General features: G+C 40.1%; 1 protein-coding gene across 1 annotated transcript in view; it reads right to left on the reverse strand.

The window, feature by feature from the left end:
* The window catches only part of TUBGCP3 (tubulin gamma complex associated protein 3), a 1295126-nt gene that overhangs the window by 331096 nt on the left and 942300 nt on the right, over positions 1 to 21730 (reverse strand). Inside the window, exon 16 of the mRNA XM_044072631.1 lies at positions 5550 to 5618. Within this exon, the coding sequence (XP_043928566.1) occupies positions 5550 to 5618 (69 nt within the window). The remainder of the gene's footprint in view (positions 1 to 5549; positions 5619 to 21730) is intronic.

Raw genomic sequence — 21730 nt, forward strand, 5'->3', positions numbered from 1 at the left:
CTCTTCAAAGAAGTCAACCAGATTAAGCAAGCAGGATGTGCCTGTGAAAAATCCAGACTGGCTTGAGTGGAGAGTTTGTAGGCTACCTATGTCCCTATTTATTAACTCTGCAATTACCCTTTCCATAGCCTTGCAGATGAGGCTGGTCAGACATATGGGTACATAATTTCCTGAGTCTGCTGACACCCCACTTTTATGTAAGTGGAATGACAGTTGTCCTCCATTCACGCAGCAAAACCCCTGTTGGGAGGTTGACATTAAATGACCTCTGTAGGGGTTCTGTCAGGTCCTGTTTCAAGCTTGTGAGTAAGCAACCCAATATGTTATCTGACCCCTATGAAGCAGTCTTCTTTGCCTTGGACAGTGTCTTGACGACTTGTTCATGGGAGATTTGAGGTAAGGGTATAGGAGCAGGTTAGAGATCTTTGAATGCAGGAGAGGTAGGTGAAGTTAGAAATAACTTTATTCCCTAATAAACTGGCTATATCCTTTGGGTCCAAGTATATAACACTTACTATTAGTTCTGCAAAGTGATGGACATTGTTTCTAAGGTTCTTAACACAGTTAAAGAAGACTTTGTGGTTGTCCTTTGCCTGAGTGGCTATTTTTATCTCATATATGGCATTAGTTCAGGATCTGGAGTTCCCTGCTAAGTTTATCAAGAACTTTTTTTTGGTTTTTTTTTGCAAGTTAAGAGTTGTATTTTCTTTTAACTGGAATGAGACAGTTTATATCTGAGTTCCATCACAGTTTTTTTTTAATTTGGCACTGTATTTACTTTGCAGGGGGACATGTGTATCTATGTAGTTATTCACCTGTACATAAAAATTAGCAGTAAAGGATTCCACATAAGTAATGGAGTTATGGAGTTTGAAAGGGATGTTGAATTCAGCTAGGACATCACTCAGTTTCAGTTGATTAGCTTTGGCATAACCACCGAATTTAGAGGTAATGAAGGATGTTTTTGACTATAGTCTTAATGTGAGTGTGACTGATTTGTGGTCTAATTTGACAAGGAATGACGTTACAAACCAATCACAGAGTATAATGCCCCATTTGGCACATACCTCGCTGGACACATGCAACAGCTGGAGAGGCCACAAAAGGACCTCATGAAGAGGGTCCTAGGCCTTAAACACAAAAAACTCCAGCTATTCTCTGTCTCATATCGTCTACTAAGAGGCGATCTCTGCTTGACTTACAAAGCCATTTTTGACCCAGCTCTGTTAGAAATGCTACATCGAAAGAAATCCCAATCCCTCTGCCACACGCTCCAGAGACCTCAACCTCAGTACCACAATCAACAGAACATGCTGGAGGGACAAATTCATAACCCAGAGAGAGCCCATGCTCTGGAATAGACTTCCTATACATGTCAAGCAGAGCACCTCACTAGCCGTCTTCAAGAGAAATCGTGATGAGTGGATGGAAATAGAAAGTTCACTCTGGGGATCACTCCAGTGGCTCTACTTGACAGAGGCACTAGGAATGAACGACGGGTGGTACAATGTCAGGGAACTTCTATGGGGTAGACTTGTACAGGCCCCAAGGCCATTAGCCAAGTACACACCTATGTACCTATGAACTGGTAGGAAGCACAGCTATCCCATACTGATGAGGACAGGGTGTAATTCAAACAAGTCTCGGACTATTCTTTCAAACAGAAAGAGCCAGAGGAACTAGTAAAATGCAGTCCGTTCATAAAAACTTAAACAGATTATTGAAAAATGCAATGAAGTAGGAATGGTCTTGAGCTAAATGCAAAAAAGTGCAGCACAGTAGTGTTTGGCGAAAAAAGCTTTTCCCACCTTGTATGTTAGTAGCAGTACCCCTTTTCAAACAGATATGGTCACAAGAGATCTCAGAACTTTTATGAACAACTGTCTCATTCAATAACCATATTTCCACCACAGTTAGGAAATCCCTTTGTCTGGTCCACTTAATTTCTTAGGGAATATGTTCAAGAAACAAAGAAGTGATCTTATCAGAGTATTCTTCCCTTATCCAACTTATCATGAATATGTTGTTCCCTTCGGTATGTACAAGTCCAAGTTCATCATTCAAATGTAAAGAACTCCACCTATTTTTAATTAAAAAAATAATTAAAGGTGGCAAATCTCTCAACTCTCCCAAGAGATTAGAACAACTCTCCTAATACTCAGTAGCCTGCCAGCTGTTCTGTGGTGACCTGTCTCACTTTCTGTGACATGAAAGATGACATTCTATTTGTCCTCCTATTTCTCTGCAAAACCAGTGGCTGTACAAACACCCATGTTATGGATCTAAATTTATACCAAAAAGTTTCTAAACTCTGTGTATTCCCAGCCCTTGGAATAAGTTACCACTACTGGTCAAGTCAAGTTCTCCATTTTCTGTCTTTAAAAGTAAACTTGATGACTGGGTGGGTAGACAAATATAAGGCCCCAACTGATTTGGTAGGTGAGCACTATTAAACATTCAAACGGTGGCAAGAACTTGTGTCAGTGTACTTAAAGGTGGATATGATTAGGTCTCTTATGGTCCCTGTGATTATCTAGTACTGTTTCTATGTTCTAATATCCAATTTCCAAGGTCTGTCCTTGTATGCCCTGTAACACAAAAGGGCACTGCTTACTCTGGATATCTAACTTTGCTGAGCCAGGGTTGGCAATACAGGTAGAAAAGCCCTCAGCCCAAGTGCTGCCACTGACCTTGTGACTGGGGGCAAGAGATTATACGACTGTCACAGGTAAGTTCCAAACACTTTAAACACAGGTAGATGGCAGTGAGAACACTGGATGCACCTCTTAAAGGAGGTGCTGGGGGTAAATTCTTAGAAGCTTTTTATCTGCTGAAAAGATGATGTGCAAGCTCAATTACTTTCAAGCCAAGGGGGACCTGGCAACACATGAACATTTCTAGGGAATGTACTCACCTCCAGGAAGGTACTGATGTCTGTCCTCATGTACCCTCTCTTAGTGGTCCGGTACTGGCCTGGGAATAACTAAGGGACCCTTCCTGCAAGCACCTGAGTTGGGCAGTTTTAATAACTGCCATCCTGCAAAATGTTAATTACGCTTGCAACTTTTTACGTCTACATCTCTGGATGGCAGGATTAAAATACTGCCACTAACCTCAGTATTTGATAGTGTGTTTTGTAAGTTACAAAGGCAATGGTGGTGTGGGTCTGGGCTTGTAATCTGGTAGCCATATGAACACTCCAAGGGCTTGTATTTTCTAGGTGTCAGTGATTGGAAATTTTCCAAGGCAAACATTAAGACTGAAACCTGAACTTTATGAACAACAGAAGAGAAATGGGAGGTTTGACTGATGGGCACAGAGTCTATGCACACTCACTCAGCCTGTGTGAGACAGTGGCATTCACCTCCAAAGCATAGGACTGAAACAAAAAAAAAGTAGTGAAGCTTAAGTCTGAAGAAGAAGAAATCCCAACAGTTAACTCTCTGCAGAGGTCTTCTAATTAGCTTATTGTTGTTAGTATTTGTATGAACATTTACATGTTAAAAATGGTAAACGAAAAACAGTACTGATGCCAATGGGGCAAGCTGGCTTCTCTCAAAACTTAAAAAGTACTAGACTGACTCACCAATAGGGTACTGGAAGAAAAATAAATGTGGCTAGATTTTTAGATGGGACCTGCAGTCCTACACTCAAACAACCTTAACCAACTATTTATGAGAACTGCAATACAGATCTGCCAGGCATGGTACACACAATGTTAAACTATATGTCGCTGTTATACATACAGATAATACTATTTCAGCAGTTTTCATTAAAGCAAAGGTACAACATAATTTAGATGAATCAGAAATGCACCAAGCAGCACAATCTGGCCTTCATTAGACAGAAAGTACGAATTTCAAAGGCAGTGCATAATTCTAAATGTACTTAACTTGACTGTCAATGAATAATTAATATAAATTGACTTTCTGGCTTCAGCACATAGAGGCAAAGCACTTCCCAACAAGTGGTCAGTATTTCTTTTGTTCTGAGCAAAAGAAAGGGTCTTTAGTTAAGTTTACGGGCAGTGGCAAATATAACACAGCATCTGAATCAATGAGATCAGTGTCTGTGATCTTTTTGTGTAGTTTCAGCTAAATTTTATAAACTGTTTTAAATCAGACACATGCCAGTAAGGTAACCTCAGCAAGGTTGTTCCAAAACCCATGGGGTTGCTTCACTACCATTGTACAGAACACACTTTCAAAAGTTATTTTAAGAAAAAGAAAGCACTTGACTGTGTGTCTTTGGACCTTTCACAGATTCGAAGTGTACAAACCAACTATACATTTAAGAATGACCTCAGGCAGGTGAACTTTTTTTCTGTGCCATAGTCTTCTTTCATGAAAATAGCTACTTGATAAGTGGAAGAATTAAATAACATTGCATGCTGATACAGTAAAGTGGTAAAAAGGGACTAGCATCTGTGCAAATTTATCATTTCAAGTAGCAGCTGCAAAATGCTACATGTTCTGCTTTTACAATTATCCATGCTGTGCATGTGACAATGTATGTGGCAAATTTAGTGCTGCACACTAGCTACAAAACATTCTGTAATATTAAGGGGATGGATCACGTACAAGTTGCTGATGTACTACTGCATACTTAATGAGGCAAATGTCAATAGGCTACTCAATTTTGTTTTGCAGCAGAAAAAATACCACAGAAGAGATTTAGAGAAATGTTTCACTGTGGCACTATTAGGGCTTTGCTGGTGAGCCCTAATAGCACTATAGTGAAAAAATGAAATTCAGATACTTGAAAGAGCCACACTGAGCAAATGTTTAACAGTGGCTTATTAGGATGTTTTTGAACTGAATACTGCACAGTTAGAAGTAACTATACTAGTGTCCCCCCCACCACGCTACTTAATGCTGCTGCACAGACATCTTCAAAACAGACATGCACGCATATACATATCAATACACACATTGAGTCACACACACACACACACACCGCAAAATGGCTCTCAACATATCCCTACATATGCTCACGAGGTTTTGCAGTGTTTACTGGCTGCGATGTTCCTGCCACAGACATCATATGGTACACGGCATTAAAAGGCCATGTATATCTGTTTACCACTTTAGTCCCCAAATAGCATGACAGAAATTTTCTTTGAATCACTCAACTGCACTACTCCACTCCCAATGAAAGATCCAGTGAAACGTGCATCTAGTGTGCATTTGCCACAGTCCTGAACTGCTGCACCTGCATGCAGCTCTCTGCTGCAAAATCATTGTAGAGTTGCAAACTAGAGCCTTCTTTCTGTTGTAATGCTACAGCAGTCTTTGAACAGCTCATATACAATGAGAAGTCGTGCTAGAAACATAACTGTGCAGGGCATTTTGTGTTTCCAAATCCAGGGTCATGTCTAAGATATTCCCTGAAATATCTGTTCATTTTTTCTTCTTAACACAAGTCAACAAAATTAAGATCATGAAGCTGATGTTTCTGCAGTGAAGTTAGTTATGAACGGACAGACTGGTAACAGGAGAATGAAAGAAATACAAAGAAAGTAAAACAGAAGGAAAAATGTATGGCATTACCGTCGCAATTGGTCCATCAACATGATAGTCCAAGCTGAATACATCCCAGCCAGTATCTCCTGAAGACACCTAGATGGAAAAAAATCCCATATTATGACACAGTAGAAACATGGCAGAAGTCAGTCATCCAGCAATTTTAATAGAACAAAGTTTAAAAAGCTTGAAGTTAAATAAAAAATATGATTTCAAAACAGTTATCCACATTAATGCATAAAAATCAAAATCTGCTGCTACACATGGATTAACTTATGCGAGTCACCATCATGGACTGATGAAAAGCACCCAAGTCGTAATGCAGGTGATACAAAAGAAAATAAGAATGCAAAATTTGACAGAGAGCATGTATCACAGCAGTCAATGCAAATCTTAAGGCAAAGCCAATGAAATGAGACCAATCTTTTGGCACAACACAATTGATTCTTTTGTGAGGCCACTCACAAATTACTAGTGGATTGTACCAGACTTATATTGAGTAGCCAATGAGGCTAACTTGCAAAGTACATATTTCTACACTACTCACAGCCCTCTGTGAATGACCTGGATTATCAGGTATGAAATCATCATATCATCTACTGGAGCTGGCAAGCTGTGCCCACTGTCATACACCGCTATATTATCCTGCATATGGAAAACGGGCTTTATGGAAAACAGGCCTCATGACATGATCATTAACACTCTATATTACAAACTTGCATTTCAACTTAAATTACTGCTACTGAAATGGTGGCTGGAATGTACAGGGATGCACTAAAAAGATAAGGGAAGAAAAACAACAGTGTTCAGGGTGATGTACTACTTTACTTAGCTGTGATAATGATAAGGCTGCACAGACTACAAGCGACAGAATCTACAGCAAAGTTCAAAATATACATAACGAAGTCCAAAGTAACTACATACAGACAATGCAAACAAATACAGAAAATAAAGAGACAGACCTGATCGATTCTCAAAAAAATATGCCCTACTCTTGACTTTTTGCTCTCTATACATAAAGGGATGAATCTCCAAAATGATCAAATTTTCAGGGAACAAGAGTAAGGCATTCATTCATTCTCCAACTAACCACTTTATCCATTTCAGTGTTGTGGAGGAGTTACAGACTATCACAACATTCACTGGGTGCAAGACTGAGAATTTAACCCCTGATACAGGACCACAATACAGCAGGGGGGACTCGCACGCTGCAAAAAACCTGGAAGGCTGACAAATTTATCTATAGCATGTTTTTGTGATGTGGAATGGAAATGGAGGGCCTTCTAAAAAGTCACAAGGACACTGGAAGCGCACACAATATCTGAACAGCTGGCACTCCAGGCAATTCAAGCACTCTGAGATAGCAACACTAACAACCACACAACAACACTGTCCATAGTTTTGAATTATGAGGTGAACCTAAGGACAGCAGCAGCACTGAATTTGAATTAAAAAAGGCCACTTTATGTCACAGCATTTTATATTTGTTAACCTGTAAAGAAGGTAGAGCTGTGTGAGCATACTCACCATATCCACGATGCTCATGTAATACGGATTACTGCTGTATTACTATACATAATGAGTGCATTACTTCACAGGATGATGTCTGACCAGCTAAGCTCCCTTCTAGAGCTTTGGATATTGCATACATGGGGTGGATTCTCTCCAAGCCATGGATGTCAACAGGATGCACAGAATAAAGGATAAAAGCAGCCTGTGCCATTTACAGTTCTTTTTGGAGTGACTGAAGTTGTCAACAATAAGTGTTTGCATACAATCTGAACATCAGACTGAAAAATATTCCTTGCACACAGATTAGGAACCTGGAAATAGGAGTATGATGTTGACATGCTTTACTAACCTCCTGGCTACAGAAGTGGAACCAAATAACTGAGGAAGCTGAGTTTATACTGTACCAGTGATCCTCAAACTCAAACATCTACAGCTATAAAGAGAATGTTCATACAATTATACTATGTTCTTCATAAGGTGTTCTGTTTTATTATTATATTTTACTGTCCGGTAATTTTACTTATTAATACATTGTTGACCAGGTCAGCAACACTAGGCCTGCAGTCTCTTTTCAGGGGAGATGAGATGTGGTATCCATGCAGACTTGGGTAAATTTGGTCAGGGCAATGGAAAAATTCCCCTACTACAGAACATCAGAAACTATTGTTGGAGACACAGCTATTAATGGCGGAGATGGAAAAGGTAAGGGAAGGATGACAGTGAACCAGGCAGAGGACGGTTTAAGTTACAGGTTTTATAAAGACAATGAATGACTGGGTAGAGGCATAATTTCTTTCAGAGGTAGTGAATGAATCATTAATGGATGGAGCGGATGATGAGGAAATCTGTGGCAGTTGATAAAGTTTTTTTTTTTTAATGAAAGAAAGCTGAGATAAGTTTTCTGACAAACTGGTACCCAATAATACTGTGTAATGTGGATTATAAGACTTATAAATAATAATGAAGATTTTAAAGAAACGTTTTGAGGGGACAGGTAGCCCATACAGTACAGGATGGGAAGCAAGAAGTTAAGGGGAGGAATGTGAAGAAAGTGTTAGTTTTGGTGGAGAAAATAGTGGAGTGGAGAGTATACAGATGGGAGACACTGAAGGCAGGATAGTACTATGTAACATACAAAAGCCATCTGATAATGTACGTCATGAGCAAATGTGAAATATTGTAAAGGGATATGGTAAAGCGGACAACAGCAGACTTTTTCCAAAGAGTAAACATTTTTGGCAACTGTGTACGGGGAGGGGTTAGAATGGAAAAAGGAGTTCAAGAGGGAATGTTTCATGAGTCTGACACTTTGTCAGTAGTAAATACAGTTACAGAAAATGTGAGGAAAGAGGTGACAGATACAAAAATCAAAAAGTGTACAAGGGGCAAGTACATCTCTCACTGATTAAAATTTAGGCAGATGATTTAACAATATTAATAAACAACAGAGAGGGGATGAGTAAGTGGAGAAGGTGTGTTTTTTTGTGGAGATGTGTGGGTCTGCTATTAAGTAAAGGGAGCAAAGTAATGGAGTGGGATAAAGTTAGAATAGGACAATGACTACTGTGCTATGAGCATAGTTTGGACTAGAAGCAGAAAACAATAGAAAATTTATGCTAATTTAGATAAAATACATAAATAATTTAGAGCGACATTCAAAAATAGGTTAATTTGCCATCATTCAGTAATATTAGCAATTTTGGCATACTTTTTGGGTAATGTTACCAAGTAAGCTTGAGAAAGAAGTTCTGGAAATTTTCTTTGGTACAAAATAAGAATCTAGTTTGAATCCGTTTTTTTTTGGGGGGGGGGGGGCTGCATAAAAAAGATACAGGAGATAGGGTTAATAAATCTCACAGTTTACTTAGCATCTTTGTATTTGTTGAAGATGTTGAGAAATGTGAAAGGGGAGGAATAAAAGTTTAAGAACATCTTCATTTAAGAAATATTAGGAATTGCCGATGATGTTTTTTGGGAGAGGAAGTGGAAAATATGGCAGGAGAGACTTAAGAATATGATACGAAAAGTTAATTGTGGAAAGTTGCTTTACTGAAATTACCAGATAATAGCAGTCAAGGGTAATAAAAGATTATGAGAAATTATCATTACACTGATCCATAAGAATCCATGTAAAAAAAAACAAGTGGAAATTATGTACTTACAACAGTGCTGGACCCTTTTCATACTAGTTAATCAAATATGAATAATGGGAATGGATCCTGTTGTTGAAGCTGATCAGATCTCCTGCTACTGCTCCTTACCTCAAGGTCCTTTAAAAAAAAATCTCCAATAACCCCATTATGCAATTAACTGCCCACAAAAATGAGTTTGCGGAGTAATGGTAACAGGACTACATGAATATAGCTTTACGCTTATAAATAGGAAGGGACAGAACAGCTTCAGGGTGGCTGGCCACGGCCTTAGAAAGAGGTGACAATTTGGAAGGAGGGAGGGATGTCATATTGGATGGACTAGGATGAAAAAGGACCAGCATTAAGGTAAGTATATAGCTTCCATATCCTATTTCATCCAATCTGTCCAATCTGACTAATGGGACAGCATCCCAAGTTACCTGAATTCCCATACGGAATCATGACAGGATATCTCTGAGAAGTGTAGCTCTAAAGAAGGATTTGGATCTGGAAATTATATTAAGTTTGTAATGCCTGGCACAGGCTTGCAGCATAGGACCACATTGACATAGCACAAATTTCATCTACAATAAAGTTCCTGAAAAAAGACTATACAGATCTTGTGGAAGGTTTAGTTGTAATGACTTGTTTCTGGAAGAGTGTGTGAAAAAACTGTAATCTAAAAGCATGTGGACAGTGTTATTTTGGAAGCTTACTGACCAAGCTTGTTTGAGTCAAATGATATGAAAAAACAGAGTATCTTTCTTTACTGTTTCACCTCTGTAAAAGTAAAATCTGAGTTGCCTGTGCAGGTCTAGAGCATGCAGAAGGTACTCTCCATTATTAGAGTGATTAGATAAGAAAACTGGTAAATGAATGGACTGGTATAGACTTGTTTCTAAAGGAATTCAGAGAATAAATGAGGGGTTGTTTCACAAAGAAAGTATGGAGGAGTTGAAGATCAAGCTTGCAATTCTGAAATTCTCCTCACTAAAGCAATGGCTACCAAAACAAAATTCTCCAAAACAGAAATTTCAGGTCTGTAGAACAGATTGGCTCCAAAAATGGTGTACATTAGAGATTCCAGGACAAAGCTGAGGTCTTGGGGGGTGCAAGGTCCTGCACTGGAGGACATAGAAGGGAAGTTCCTTTCAAGACGGCCTTGCAGACTTTGTGCGAAGTGAGAAAATGGATGTGAAAACCAATATAAAAATTGGAATTCATAGCCAGTTGCACTTAAATCTTAGAGTCATCTCAGCAAGCCTCAAATACTTTTGAAAGGAACTGTACAACCACTGGAATAGAAACAGGAAAGGGTCTATGCTTTGTTCCATAGTATTTCCTTTACTTTTGTAAACTTTAAAAGTGGATTATTTTTCTGAATCTGACAGAAGGCAAACCACACAATGAGATAAAGAATGGCCTTTGGTCATCAAAGGAACTGGAAAAACCATGAGGACTACCCAAGGTTCTGTAAGTCCAGGTGAGATGTCCAGATTGATGAAAGAGATTATCTGTGTGAGGATCTAAAAGCGATGGGCACTTCATTAAGTGAGGACTGAGGAATCAAAACCAGATTTGCCTGTGCTAAAATGGGGCAATGAGGATCAACTGGCTATGGCAATGCTTTTTTAAAAATATGTTAATAAGGGAAACTGGAAAAATGTCTACAGAAATTCCGGAGGCTACTGACAGATTAGAGCAACTCCCAGAAACTGTCCTTCAGGATGGTTTACTACAAAGTAGCTGCTGCACTTTCTTGGATGGGAAAGTAAAAAGGTTGCAGCAAGGCTAGCACAGTAACTGAAGATTTGTTGAGCTGCTGTGGAACTGAGAGACCACTCATGAGCCATTAAGATGGACATGCCATACAGCTGGCTTTCCTCCAGAATGTGCACTGCAATCAGAAAGTGATGTTAAGCAATGACCCACTAGCAAGCTCTCATGGTCTCTTTGCAAAGGGGATAGGATTTGGTTCCTCTTTGCTTGTTACGACAGACCAACACCTCTACACCACCATCTTTCATCTGATTCACTTGACGCAGAGACTCTCGACATAAACAGAACCTTAAAGCAGACTGTTCGACGTGAAATCTTTGACAATGTCTTCGGCATCTACTCATTTTGTTGTGTTTTTGATGTCTGAGTCCTTGACCTTCGATGCATCAACACAATCTCCATCTTGAAGCTTTCCAGGTCACTGGTGATATAACTTCCATCCTCAGTGCAGCTTAAATCCACTTCACCGCCCTAAGCTGGGGCAGTCCTATGCCAATGTAGCTGCTGCCAGCATTAAAAGAACTGGAGAGGATGAATGTCTTTCTTTTAAGAGCACAGCAGAATCTCCAGCAATGTTGGTTTCAGTGTGTTGATCAAACATCTCCGGGGCACAACAGAAGGGAAAGACTCAAAGAACAGATACACGTTCAATTAAAAGCCCATGGGGATTTGGGACCAGCCCCCTTGGATATTCCCAGGAAAAGGACATGGAAGAGGAGACACACAGACTACACTATGGAGTCTTTAACATCTGACAATGATTTGGATGAGCAAAAGTCCAGCCCTCACATCTCGTACAGAAGATACCGCCTTTGGTGAAATTCTTAAACTGATGTGCCAGAGGGTATCTTAGCCAGCTGCACCCCAGGATGAGGAGGTTCCCTTTGAGACTTATCATTCTGTACCTTCTACTTCATGGGTGGTCTCTCCAGATGAATGCCTTGCAAATTTTGCTGCCAGCAGGAAATGGCAGGAACCAGACGCCACCAAGGTTATACCCTAGACCACCAGTAAAATTCATCTACCTAAGGATAGGCAGATGTTTCATCAAATTGGCCTCTTACAGACTCTTTTCATTGTAGCAGCAACCACCAAACAAGTGATACCAGACGATAAAGATACTGTACATCGGGTTCCTATCAGCAAACCGAAGACGCATGTTTTCGAATGCGTCTTGGTCGAACTGACAAAACCGAAACTGCAAAATATCAAAGCGGCATGTAAGCAAATCCTTTCCCTGGGAAAGAATTTGCTTGGCCACTTCGGTACTTTGCCATTTTCGGCACTGTAGTGTGGTCTCTGAGTTGGTATATTTAAGTAGGGAGGTGTGGGGGATGGGAAAGTAAAAAGGTTGCAGCAAGGCTAGCACAGTAACTGAAGATTCGCCCCCCACTTAATCTCATGTTTTAATGTGCTTACTTTTTTTTTTTTTTTGAACAGAGATCTTTTTCTGACAGTTCGGTTTTGTAAGCTTTCGCTTACAGGGGGTCAATTAATCACCATTCGCTTACCTAAGCATTCGGTGATCTAATATAGACTCTGTACATCCACGTAATAAGGTGTCTACACTGATGAACAGAATGGGGAAGCATGTATACACCTTGAGAATGTTTGCCCTGAGGGTGCTGAACAATCCAAAAACATCACTCCACGAACCAACTCACCACAGAAAGAAAAAAACACACTGAACACCTGGAGAAACGGTCACCATCCATTTTTACTGTGTTCGTAGTACTTCGGCATCAAGACTTCCAGGGAATAATCATGCACAAGAATGGTGTACTTTATCAATTCAATTATACAATAATTGATCAATTAATCAGTGAGTCAAGAAAATTAAAATCTAAAGTGCATCCTGAGCAGTAAAGTGCTTCAGAAACATTCAAAGTGCATCAAAAGATATAAAGTACAACCCCTTACACTCCTATTGCATTTAACATTATAATTTAAGAAGTTATTACAAAAGCACTTATGCATCTCTAGATTAACAAATACTAAAATATTTTGCCATACAATAGTTGATCAATTAGTCAGTAAGTCAAGAAAAGTTAAATCTAAAGTGCATCCCGAGCAATTAAAGTGCTTCAGAAACATTTAAAGTGTATCAAAAAACTTTTAAAATGCAACCCGTTACATTCCTATTGCATTTAACTTAATAATTTAAGACGTTCATGCCAATACACCTATACATCGTTAGATTAACAAATGCTTAAATATTTTAACCTGTACATATAAATCATTCATCCTATATATCTATGCATTTATAAAATAATGCATACTAAAACATTTCATCCTATACATGTAAATCTAACTCCATATTAAGCCCATGGGGCCACAAAGTTCCAACAAAATGCACCCATATTCCATGCCTTGTATTGCATAAGGTTTGTTTAAAACAGAAAAAATAAACTGCTAGTGTTACCATTGTGAACAGCGTGGAAATGCTGGGCCACAGGATTATTACGCCTAACACACCTCACATCCCCCAAATGCCCCATAATTCTTCTTTTCACCATTCTTCTGGTTTGGCCTATATACCACTTTACAGGTAGACAATCAAATCCAGTGGCATAAACAACCCCACTGGTACTGCAGTTGTAAGATCCCAGGGCAGCGAACTTCTTTCCATTAATCAAAGTAACTGAAATGTTCTTGACTTTGTCACACACCTTGCACCTTCCACATCTAAGGGTGCCTACTGTGTTAGAACCAGTAAAAGTGGATGGTGACCGTTTCACCAGTTGTTCAGTGTATTTTTTTTTCTTTCTTTGGTGCTGAACAATGCAACACATATAAATGACTCCAGAGAGAAAGAGAAAATGTTTTGACACTTTGTTGAAGCCTGCCACAGCAGACTCAAGAAAGCAGACTGGTAATGCTTAACATGGTATCCACAACAGTCTCAATTTTTTCATGCATCTGTTACATAACACAGCCAATGGAGCAGACAGGGTGACAGAGAAAGGCATCATTTTAAGATATCATACCTGGTTTAGCCTGTACGACTTTATGAACAATTTTAAGGTATCCTTCATGCTGTCTGTCATAGGTGTCAGATTTGCAATCCCTAAAAGATCCTCTAATAGGAATCAGAAGGGGTCCAAGTCTCTATTAAATCAGAAATCCTAATGTCTTGCCACTGAAACCTCTTCACAGGGGTGGGTGTGGCAGAGGTGTCCCTTTCAACAGACACCAACCAAGAGGTCATGGAGGCTGAAAAAACAGGGATTTTGAGGTCTATTTTCTGGAAACTAGTCCCAATGTCCCTGAAGGTTTACTCGACTGCCTATCTCTGGAAACATTCAGGCACCACTTATCTCTCCACGCAGCTGTATGTATGGCCATTATGCAGGACAGTTGGGTGAGACAGATAACAACCACAGAATATAAGACACCTTTTCCCATCACCCCACCTATCAGTTTCTGCCACACCCAGATGTTCCATTCCACCAGTTAAAAGCAGCAAAAAGAAAATTCATCCCTATCCTAGAAAAAAGAGACATCCAAGAAGTCCCACTAGACCAGAGAGGTGCAGAGTTTCCTTTTAGATCAGAAGAAATAAAAAAGGGGGGCCTCAGGCTGATCCTGGATCACAGTGGCCTAACCTTACACATAAAGAAATCAACATTCACAACGGTCATGGTGCAACATATTTTTGACCAGCCTGAAGGCAAATGACTGGATGCGCTCAACAGATTTCTAGGATGCCTACCTCCACATCATGTCTGCCAAAACATTCAGGTGGTTTCTGTGCTTCAGGCTGAGAGTCAATCAATTTTAGTTCAGAACTTTGGCCTTTAGTCTTACCACAGTCTGAGGACTGATCACCAAGTACATGGCATCAGTCACAGCCTACCTCAGACTTGGAAGGGACTGACTGTGCCCATATTTAGATTACTGGTTCCTTGCTGCTACAACCAGAGTGTGTCTAGTAACAGCCAGAGATTACTTGCTGCAGCTCTGTCCATCCTTTGGTATTTCTGTAAAATACAAGTCACATCTTCAAAACATTCAGTCCATTCTCTTCACAGGGTGCCATGTGGATGCAACAAACTGGACTTTCAGTCTTCCCTATGACATAGTTCAGTCCCCAAGAGCTGCGACCCAATGGCGTTTCAACACACACCACCAGGCACACAGTGATAGCAAGAGAAAAATAGGGCTTTAGGCCACCTGCCAAAATGCCAGGAAGAAGACTGGGGGGCATATATGTATATAGACAGAGAAATGCGCGAGTATATTTATAAGTCTGTTTTTATACATATATATATATATATATATATATATATATATACATACATATACATACACACATATACACACACATTACATATCTATATATGCAAATATACACATATATATGATGCATAGATGCATATACTATGGAGAAGTGTATACACACGTACATACATATAATGTATATACTAAGAGCTAGTAAAGTTATGTGAGAAAAAATACACAAATATGGTTGTTAAAACAATGAAATATAAATCTGACTTAGCAAAGAGGTAACACTGATCCATCCAATTGCTAATAGCATGAAACAGGATATGGAGAAAGTCCGTTCATGGGGGATTATGGGAGAATTTTTTCGGAAGGAGCTTGAGACAGGGAGCACTAGCAGAAGTTTGGATTAGATAAGACAAATAGCTCCATTTCTATTACCCTGATCAGGATTTTTTTTACATCCACTTGTTTTATCACCAATATGAGGCTTGAGTTACCATCTCATACAATGGAAGACACACTTAAGAATGCATCCTCCTCCCCATGCTGCACCACAATGTCAGTAATGGAAAATAAATCCAAGCACCTGGTGTGGGATTAGAACCCACAGACTTGATTTTCCAGCATCAAATTCATAATCATGAAGGGATTCACATCTAGATCAGGGGAGGTCATCGTGCCTCTTTACTCATCCCTCATCAGGCCCATAATTGAGTACAATGCCCCTTTTGGGATGTACCTTACCAGACACCTGCAGCAACTGGAAAGACCCCAAAAGTACCTCACCAAGAGGATCAAAGGGCTCAAACAGATCCCATATGCTGCCCGGTTAAAGAAACTCCAGCTCTACTCAGTGGCATACCGCCTGTTCAGAGGCGATCTGTGCCTGACGTATAAAGCCATGTCCAACCCGGAATTAATGGACATGCTGCACCTCAGAAAATCCAAATCCCATCGAGCTACGCTCAAGAGACTTGAACCTCAGCACTGAAATAAATAGGACATGCTGGAGGGACAGATTCATAACCCAGAGGCTCCCTTCACTCTGGAATAAAATCCCAGTCCAGGTTAGGCAGAGTCCCTCATTGACTCTCTTCAAGAGGAATCTTGATGAGTGGATGGGAGATCGTAGGTTTACCCCGGATATCACTTCTGTGTCACTGTTAGACAGAGGCACAGTATACTAACCTCGAAAAAGGGCATAGCAAAATAAATTTAAAATGGGTGGCGAAAGCCAAACACATTCTGGCTAGGCTTATAAATGCCCTAGGGCAGATAGCCTAGTATGAACCTATGAACCTATGAAAGAGAGTATTAAGGCAGCATGGTAGCTGTCCACAGACTTACAGAAGAGTAGCATGCATGCCCTCCAAAATCAAAGTGACAAATGCTACTTTTCTTGAGGAAAGGATGATTTGTTTACAATGCCTAGAGAAAGTGTAGATGGAGATCTAAGTAGTAACTTCACAGATACCTGGCACTGAAATGTCTCTGAAAAGGGGTTTACTGGCCTTACACAGCATGTCTTATGAGCCCTTGAAGTTTTTTCCATGTTTATCATGAGAAAAATAACAACTGCCAGCCATTTTAAAAAGGTTTGTTTGGACAAACAGACAAACAGCTAGTCTGTTTACCTGAACTCATGTTACATGCAAAAGAGGAACTGTCACACTATTGCTTAAAACTGCTTATGTCTCTGCACATTAAAGCCTGCACTTCTGAGAGTCTCCTGGATGAATTAATACTTACCAGGAATATTTTTTTCCCTAAGATAAGAATTTCAGTAGTACTGGCTGGTTCAAATTTAGGACGAGTCAGTTTTTGTACCACAAACTCCATAATCCAGTGGGGGTAGGGAGGGTATTGGGTTTGGGGCACAACATTCCTTTCTCAAGGACCAAAAGTGTAGGTTCCCCTTAACCAATTGCCTGACTGGGGTAGACGTCAATAGGGATTCCAAGGGCAGGCAGTCCAAGTTAACAGAAGCAGGCACTTTGACACTTAAGACACCACTGTCTTAGAGGCTTGCTAGGTAAAGTAGGGCTTCCATAATATTAACAAGGTTGTATGCCACCTCCCTTGCACCAAATGGAAAGCCTGGCAACACAGAAAATATAAGACCACCTGGAAGCTGGTTTCCTTGTTTCCTTTAGTATATGAACATCCGCTGAAATAAAGGAAGCCCAATTGGGTGAACCAAGTCCTAACTTATAGCCGCCTACCTTGCTTTTTTTTTTTTTAAAGGTTTGAGCAGGTTATAGGAGACATACAGAAACAGATGCTCTTCCTCAGGTCAGCTCCAGTACCTGACAGAATTCTTGGTATTTAAGAGGATAACATGATCAGCACATGAAAGGCTTCCAACATAAATTCCGTTTGTGGTAGCTAGGTGCAAATCTGTTCAGATGATCTGTTAAGAACTCTGGACAGAAGGGACATAAATGGCTTAAAGATGAATGTTCTGCTGGACTGTGACACCCCATGTTATGTCCAGTCTACACAGAAGACTAGGGCGAGTAACTCACTGCTTACTAATGTTCCACATAATAATAGTTGCGTCTATGATCACCTGAATGACTCTGATAGCTATACTGATATGAAAACCTAAGAACACAAACAGCAGCCCCTTCTCTTTGCCACTGATATGTATGCCCAGTTTTTGTTCTAACAACCATGGGCCTTTAGGAACCAAGTGTGCACTCCCCACACTAGACCTGATGTGCCTATCAGCATAGGGATCCACTTCAAACCCACAAACAGCATCTCCCACTTGGCGATCACTTGGTTTGCGCTCCATGATTCATATTTGTGGATGGTTAAGTGCAAATGATGTTGGCAAAGGTTCTTACAGTACCAATGGATTTTCTTCACAGGCAGCCTGTCCAGTGGGACCATAAGGATGGAGGCTGACAAGCATCCTGCATCCCACAACCTTAGAACTGATCTTGCTGATATGGAGGCTTTTTTGGCTGCTTGGGAGAAACATGTACTCAGTATCAAAATTTTCTGTGGTAAGTGTATGACCTGCAGCACTTGATGACCAATACTAATGCTATACAGGTTTTCTTCTGTAACTGAGAGATGCACAGGGTTATAGTACTTTAGAGAGATTCCTAGGTGGTCTAGGCATACCTTGGTGTAGTCCACAGATCTGCACATCTCTTTGTGGGATTTAGTTCGGATCAGAAAGATCAGACATTCCTCTGTGTAAGGATCAATGTGAATGTCTTTGACTCTGAGCTGGGCAAACACTGGAGAAAATCATTCTGTGAATATCCTGGAACAGTGAGCAGTCCAAAAGGGTAAACATGTGAACCAAAATGATACACTTCTGAACAAATGTCAAATTTGCTGTGCACCCTGTTGGTACAGATATGCAAATATGTACCATTCATGTCCATCGCAACCATGAGGCAATGTGGCAAGAGCTAGGGAAGAAAGAACTTAAAGGGTTAACATCATGAACTTTTTACCTCCAAAAAACTTGATTAGTTTGAAGAGCTATAGAGTGAGTCTACAGGCTCTGACCTTGCTGGTTCTAGGAAGAGTCTAGAGAGGACAATCCACTGATGGGACACCTTCTAAAGCAGAGGAAGAGAGCAGTGTGTCTAAAAATAGGCCCTGCTAAGGTTGTCTGCTCTGGTGGTATTCTCACAAAGAGAAGGAAAGGATTAGAGATCAATCATGTTATCTGAGGCAATGAGCTTCCTCGGTCACCGATCTGTGGTCATCTCAAAACACTTGCTTCTGAAATGAAAAAGACTCAATTTTTTTTTTTTGGGGGGGGGGGGGTTCAGAAGTGTACTTGTGGATGAGGGTGGGGAAACAGCTGATCCTGCCCTTGCCCAACTGCCTATATCAGCACTGCCTCATCTCTACAAACCTTTTTTCAGACCTTCCTTCTGTATGTAATGCTCACCTGATAAATACTTTCAATAAAAAAAGTCACTACCTGACTGAAAAGCTTCTGTTGCATTTGAGTATCCAGTAGTGGCAAAGATGTGAAACAGTCAAAGTTGTATTACCATTCTCCTTATGTTCTTTAAATACTTCTTGTAAGAGAGAGTCACATACCTTTTTTTAATGAAAGGTACTATTAAAGACTGCTCTTTTATGTCTTCTGGCAAAGGGATGAATTCTAAACCAAAGATGTCTCTTGATTACTGTGTAAGAGGCAGGTACCCTCCCACAGGCATCTATAGTGTCAAAAACCCATTTAATTGTAAATTGGCTCAACTTCAGGGCAGTGTGCATCAGTTTCACAAGCCTTTCCTTTAATGCTACACCTGAGATTTCTACACATATGATTTCTCCTGCTTGCTTTATGATGCCCCCCTCAATATTAGAGAATATAAGTCGTGCAAATAACGACATACCAACAAAGTAAAAGGATAAACTCTTCCTGCCCAACGCTATCAGAGAAACAGCTTTCCTTAACACTACCAGGCTGAATCCAGTAATATAAGCAAGAGGTCAGCCACTAAGATGTATGTCTTCCATGCTACAGAACCTGTTTTTTGAGTGCTGGTGGCTGTGAATCAGACTAAAGAGGAAAACTGGAAAGTTGGTGGTAGGCTTGGGTTCCTTGATATGAAGTAGCTCAAGATATGTTTTTTTTTTCAGAGTCTGGGGGGGGGTTTGAATCCAATGATCTTTCACTGGGCATGTCATATTCTAGCAGGGGAATACAACAGATCAGATTATGTAAGATTCCATTCTTTTCCTATATCAGAGTCAGAGGACAGTTAGGGAATGGATACTGATCTCTATTCATCTTAATGGTCACAGGTAGATGGTGTTCTTCGTGGAACTGAGGAGGCATGAATCCTATATCATGCAGCCATATACTCCTTTGTGAAATAATGGGACAGGAGTAACTGAGGTGGGCTCCTAACAGTGAAAATAGTGAGAGATGTGGCAATCCTAGTAATTTTTCACACAAAAGAATGGGACATTTCTACACCAGATCCAGGAAACTCCTTAAAATAGCAGTTCCAAAAAAAAAAGACAGAGAGCAGTCCCTACAGGCTTGTGCTTCAGGGTTGTTTTCTATAGATACTTGGGAACTGGTGTCCAGCTGTGCTGCAGCCAACAAGCCTGTATCCCACTTTAAGCCTTCAAAGCAGCAGCGACAGCTAGGGATGGGTGGCATGACTTTCTGTCTATGACAGATGCCACAAGGTTCTTGTAGGAATGACTGGGTTTCAAAAGCCTCACATTCTTTGCCTATGGAAACTGTTGAGGCTAGCTTTTTATCCAACTTATTCTAATGTATACAATGTTTACTCACACCTCCAGTTAATGACTCTACCACAGAAGGACAGACTGTCTCCTCATCTTAAGGTTTTAGGATTAAGTGCTGAAACCAAGCAATGTATAGAATAAAATACAACAATAAAACTACAATAATAATTATTAATAATAGCATACTAAAACAAGACAAGAAAGAACGTATCAAAATAGTTGGGACAGCAAAAAATAAACTATAGGATTTTTAGAGCTTCTTATACTCTAAGAAGGCCTACAGTTTGTGTGTCCTGCAAGCAGGGTCAAGAAAATCTCTACTACAGGTATAAATACAACAACACTGCCAGTGACTCCCTCTACTCTAACTATGCCTCCAAACTTTGGAATAGCATAATGCAGGCTATCATATCTACTACTGACTCAACTCAATTTAAAAACTTACTTAGGACCTTCCTCAGTAATAAATGGCTTTGCCCATGTACTTCTCCTAAGTCCTATTCCCATGACCTTTAGCGAACCTATCTACTTCTCCCATACTATACCCACATATATAACTAAATTTACACTTTTACTTCTACTTTTAATGCTAACCCCCGCCCTCTGTATTTAACATATTCAACTTCTTTCCCCTACCATAACCAGAGCTAAACACAATCTCCCTAAACTATTCATTTTTCCTCTCAACAATCAATATATCCCTTTCTCCTTTCTAATATATGCTACCCTCCATTGCTCCTCACCTACTACCATATCTTATCTTGCTTCTCACCCTAGAAGACGTCTCTGCCTTGCTTATTCACCCCTCTCCTCTCACCTCTTATCCTCTCTTCAACTAGCCATGTTAACTAACCCCTGCCATACTAAACAGACCTATTTGAAATTTACTGTCCGATTTTCTGATGTGGATGTAATGAACTACACAATTTATGCTTGTTTACCACTACATGTAATACTGTCGCAATGTTCAAACTGCGTTTGCTACTCCTCTCAACAAACACCGAATATGTATATAATACATCGTATTTCACTAACTGTACTTCAATGCAACTGTGGTCTTGTATGTAGGTAAGTGCGCATGTAAACTATGTATTGTACGCAAGTTGACAGTCAATATGTAAGTTTGTTAAATCCCTCTGGAGATTTTCTCCACAGTACTCACTATGTAATTTTTGTTATATCCCTATGGAAGTTTTTGTCACTATGTTGTTTGTCTTTCGGCTTTTCCCGGTTAGGGGTCGCCACAGTGGAACTCCGGTCCGCTAATGATTGGTAGTGGATTTTTACGTACCGGGTTACCAGCCCTGACGCACA

This window comes from Protopterus annectens, chromosome 5.part0 (genome assembly GCF_019279795.1).
Source record: "Protopterus annectens isolate FY-2018-M chromosome 5.part0, PAN1.0, whole genome shotgun sequence".
Taxonomy (NCBI): Eukaryota; Metazoa; Chordata; order Ceratodontiformes; family Protopteridae; genus Protopterus; species Protopterus annectens.